The following is a 4,304-nucleotide window of genomic DNA, read 5'->3' as shown; positions in this document are numbered from 1 at the left end:
AACAAAGTATAATCAATATTTTCAACTTATAGGTTAGAAAAAATATATTACCAACATGAAACTCCTTAGTTGCTAATCCACTCCGAATATGAACAAAATCTTCAAAGACAAAGTAGTTTTGAAGAGTAACATCTTAGATACATTCATACATCACATTTTTTGGAACAAACTTGGTACAATAGTGATGTTTTATGTTTATTCTGCTTTCTGCTCGAGCTCTCAGCACAAAATCACTTATCACATACCAACAAACTTCTTCAATGTATTTAGGAATTTCATTCTTATAGTATCCAAAAGGAATACAACCTTCAATTTTATCACCTTGTTTTTACAAAAAAGTATAACACAAAATAACAAAGATTTAACAACTTGCTTTAATATAATAGATATATAAATATTAAAATCCGATATTTATGTTATTCATCAACTTACAAATATGAAAAAACTAAATTGTTATAAGTAATTCTTTTAAACATCTTCGCATGCATCACCATATTCCTGAAATCGGGATGTTACAATTCACCCCCACTAACATATCACAACGTCCTCGTTGCATACCAAAATCATCACTTCCGTTGGCGTGAGCTTTTTTTACTTCACACTCGCCTGGGTTCGACTGTGATATCATTTTTCATGTCTGTCTCCCTCAATTTTGAACCTACAAAATGGGCTTCAATCTTCTCACCAGATTCCTATCAAAACAAGGCTAACAATTGTTGGTCCATTCGAAGAAGTAAAAGGAAAACAGAAATAAGACAGAGAGTTAACACACCTCATGCATTTGTACCCCTCTCTCAAAGGAAATCCTCAATGTGTTTGGAAGGAACTGCACAGTTAATTGCCAACTATCAGAACCGGTTTAGTATCAACAATAAGAAATGGTTTTGGTGCCACCAAGGTTTACCTTCAGAGGTTCAAATGGGTATTGCTTCGCGATAGCATCAAGTTGGTTTGCACAGCTCTGGTTCACTTGCATGAAAATATCAGCGAACAACCCGTCTACAAGATCCATAACCTTGCACCAAACAAACGACAAGGAATATCATCAGCAACATAGGCAAAAGATGAGGAGTGAAATAAAGTTGTTATCTCAGCAACTCAAACCTTACCTCATTGTAGTGGTACTTGAGCTCCATCTCGACATTAAGAGTCACAAACTCAGTGAGATGACGGTTTGTGGACGACCTTTCAGAACGGAAGTATGTCCCAATGTCGAACACTTTGGTGAATCCGCTGGAAATTGCCATTTGCTTGTGGAGCTGAGCCGATTGAGCTAGTGATGCATCTTTTCCAATGTAATCAAGGCAGAAAACCGATGCTCCTCCGTTAATCTTTCTAGCCAGCAGCTTAGGAGTGTGTATGGAATCGAATTCAAGTGCCAGGAGATACTGTCTGAAAAACTACACAGAAGGAGAGGAAGACAGGTTAGTAAATACGTGCATATAACAAGTCAAATGAAAACAGACAAACCATCTTACGTTTTCAATGTGCGATCTGACTCTAAAGATCGCTTGATTAGCCGGTGTTCTGAGATCAAGCACCCTATTATTCAGACGTGTATCTAGACTAACATGAGGAGTTCTTCTTTCACCCTGCAATAATCAGAGAGAACCATTATGAGTACTACCATGAAAGTTACAACAAATTCCGTAAGAACATTATATAACTTACACTAGCGCCTTGTTCATCTTCTTCTTTTTGAGAAGCAGCGTCCACATCAAGTAGTAATTGTGTCAAGGCTTTGCTGATGCAGAACACTTTTCTCACATAAATTTCAACCTGCAAATTAAACAATTACTAACCAAAATCTATCACAGACAACTATCACAAACATCTATCAATCTAGACATGTGAGCAAAACCTGCTGGGTTGTTCCTTTGATAGCAGATTTCGGGTCCTGACAATACCCAACACAGCTACGAAAGATTCCTGACTCAGACTTTTCAGATTTTTTTTTTGAAATTGGAACCTACTTTGTCCTCCTCTTATGTAGTCGCCACACACTGACCGAGTACCCCTTCTCTCTCAAGACAAGAAACCCTAGTTTGTTGGACTTTCCCTGGTACTTATGCACTCTCCCCGTCAATAATACCTCAGAGTCCTTCATGTCCTGTCCAAGAGAGGACACTGCAACCACCGTTCTTCCATCTACGGCCTTCCTCCACTTTCCACCTTCTTCAACAGTCAACAGTCGTGGACTGTGTCTCCCACAGATCCACATAACCATACTTCCCAGCATACTCTTCGTCCTCATCCACCAGAGATCCACCGGCCATCAACTTTTCTCGCCAGACATTGGTTAGATCGGAGACGATACTCTCTTCGTATTCTTTCTTGTTTTTTTTTTTTGTCGATTCTTTTTTTTTTTCTAAACCCTAGATCTCTCAACTTTTACTCAATAACTATTTAAAAAACCCAAATTTTACCTTATTTTAAATAAATAATACCTTTTTAAGCCAAATTTTAAATAAATAATACATTTTTTTCTTTCTTTATAACTTGTTCTGAATTCGGTTTTAGACATTCTGTCAAATTAAACCGATAATTTACAATATAAATTCGGTTAATTTCAGAGAGTTCAACCGATCAGTTGGGTCGGATTTTACTGAAACATGTTCTGTGGGTTGATCATGATTTCAATGGTGTTAACATATCAAAGATATGTTATTTTCGGTTTTATACATTTTATCGAATTGAGTGGAGGATTGGTTGAGCTGTACATGTAGACTTATTATTGTAAGATTTTTGATGTATCTCTATCGACTATAGCTGTAAACAAAAATAATTATTTTTATTTTATTATTATTTTATAGTTTTAGTTTAGAAGGTTGTCTTCTAGTGTAACTTTTCGTTGATATATTTTTATTAAAGGTTAAATAAGATTTTAATTTATAAATGTTTTATTAGAAATTTGCGACTCAAATTAAACAATAAAAATATTAATATTAAATCTTAAAATAATTATTCTTTTCATAAATTTTTTTCTTTCTTTTTAAATAGTTCATGTTGTACCAAGAAAAAAATTTCTACTAATAGATTTAAAAATAATTACGTCCATATAACCCTGCAAATTCGGTTTATCGGGTCCTTTATTAGGAAACTAGATCTTATGTCGAAAGTAACCGAAATCAATTACCTTTCGGAATTCGGTTTTAGACATTTTGTGGAATTGAACCAATAATTTACAATAAAATTCGTTGAATTTTGGGAAGTTCAACCGATCAGTTGAGTCCGCTTCTTTTGAAACATGTTTGACGATTATATTTTATTGTTCAAGTTTTCGTGGGTTGATCATGATTTCAGTGGTGTTAAAATATTAAAACAATATTTTAGACATTGGATGAAGAGAGATTACATTACGTACGGCGGAAATGTATTTTTCTTTGTTGCTTTCGTTTTTGTATTAGTTATGTTGTGTTCATTGACGTAAAAAAGTGTTATTTTCGGTTTTATACATTTTGTCGAATTGAGTGGGTGATTGGTTGAGTTGTACCTGTAGATTTATTGTTGTAAGATTTTTATTGTATTTGTGTTAACTGTAGAATTTTCTTTAATTTAAACATTATTATTATTTAATAGTTTTTGTTTAGAAATTTGTCTTTTCGTGTAACTATTCATTGATGCATTTTTATTAAAAGTTAAATAAGATTTCAATTTTGTAAATGTTAGATTATAAAGTTGCGACTCAAAACTATAAAAAAACTAATACTAATTCTTAAAATAATAAAAAAATTTATACATTTTTTTCTTTCTTTTTAACTGGTTCATGTTGTACCACTAAAAATAGTTCTACTAATAGTTTTAAAATACTTAAGTCCATCTAGTCCTGCAAAATCGGTTTATCGGGTCCGTTATTTTGAAAGCTGGATTTTATGTCGAAAGTAAATGAAATCAATTGATGACAAAAAAAAGTAAATGAAATCAATTACGATTCGGAATTCGGTTTTATACATTTTTTCGAATTGAACCGATAATTTGCAATAAAATTCGGTTAATTTCGGGAGGTTCAACCGATCAGTTGAGTCAGGTTTTTCTGAAACATGTTTGACGATTATTTTTATTGTTCAAGGTTTCGTGTGTTGATCATGATTTCAATGGTGTTAAAATGTTAAAAACATGTTTTAGACATTGAATAAAGAGCGACTACATTACGTACAGCGGAAATGTATTTTTCTTTGTTGCTTTCGTTCTTGTGTTAGTTCTAGTGTGTTTATTGACGGAAAAGAAACTATTATTTTCGGTTTTATATATTTTGTCGGATTTAGTGGGTGATTGGTTGAGTTGTACCTCTAGATTTATTATTG

At 33.2% G+C, this 4,304-nt stretch overlaps 1 protein-coding gene across 1 annotated transcript; it reads right to left on the bottom strand.

Moving 5' to 3' along the window:
• Nucleotides 1–358: 358 nt before the first annotated feature.
• LOC9299163 (aspartate--tRNA ligase 2, cytoplasmic) lies at nucleotides 359–2,483 on the bottom strand. The gene is made up of 6 exons (XM_021019387.1): nucleotides 1,862–2,483; nucleotides 1,479–1,779; nucleotides 1,110–1,400; nucleotides 905–1,015; nucleotides 773–826; nucleotides 359–692 (listed from the first exon to the last, which is right to left on the bottom strand). Exons 3-6 carry the CDS (start codon nucleotides 1,245–1,247, stop codon nucleotides 597–599), a joined length of 399 nt encoding a protein of 132 aa, XP_020875046.1. The 5' UTR covers nucleotides 1,248–1,400; nucleotides 1,479–1,779; nucleotides 1,862–2,483; the 3' UTR covers nucleotides 359–596.
• Between the last annotated feature and the right edge of the window lie 1,821 nt (nucleotides 2,484–4,304).

This window comes from Arabidopsis lyrata (assembly GCF_000004255.2).
Source record: "Arabidopsis lyrata subsp. lyrata unplaced genomic scaffold ARALYscaffold_27, whole genome shotgun sequence".
Lineage (NCBI taxonomy): Eukaryota > Viridiplantae > Streptophyta > Magnoliopsida > Brassicales > Brassicaceae > Arabidopsis > Arabidopsis lyrata.
The sequence above is the reverse complement of the archived record's forward strand: the minus strand, read 5'-3'. Positions and strand labels throughout refer to the sequence as shown.

Bases quoted from the DNA above. Each gene is read 5' to 3' on its own strand.
- LOC9299163 (XM_021019387.1), bottom strand. From the start codon at position 1,247: ATGGCAATTTCCAGCGGATTCACCAAAGTGTTCGACATTGGGACATAC. The intron at 827-904 runs GTAAACCTTGGT...TTAACTGTGCAG, and splicing joins ACCCATTTGAACCTCTGAAG to TTCCTTCCAAACACATTGAG. The intron at 693-772 runs GTGTGTTAACTC...TTGTTTTGATAG, and splicing joins GAGGGGTACAAATGCATGAG to GAATCTGGTGAGAAGATTGA.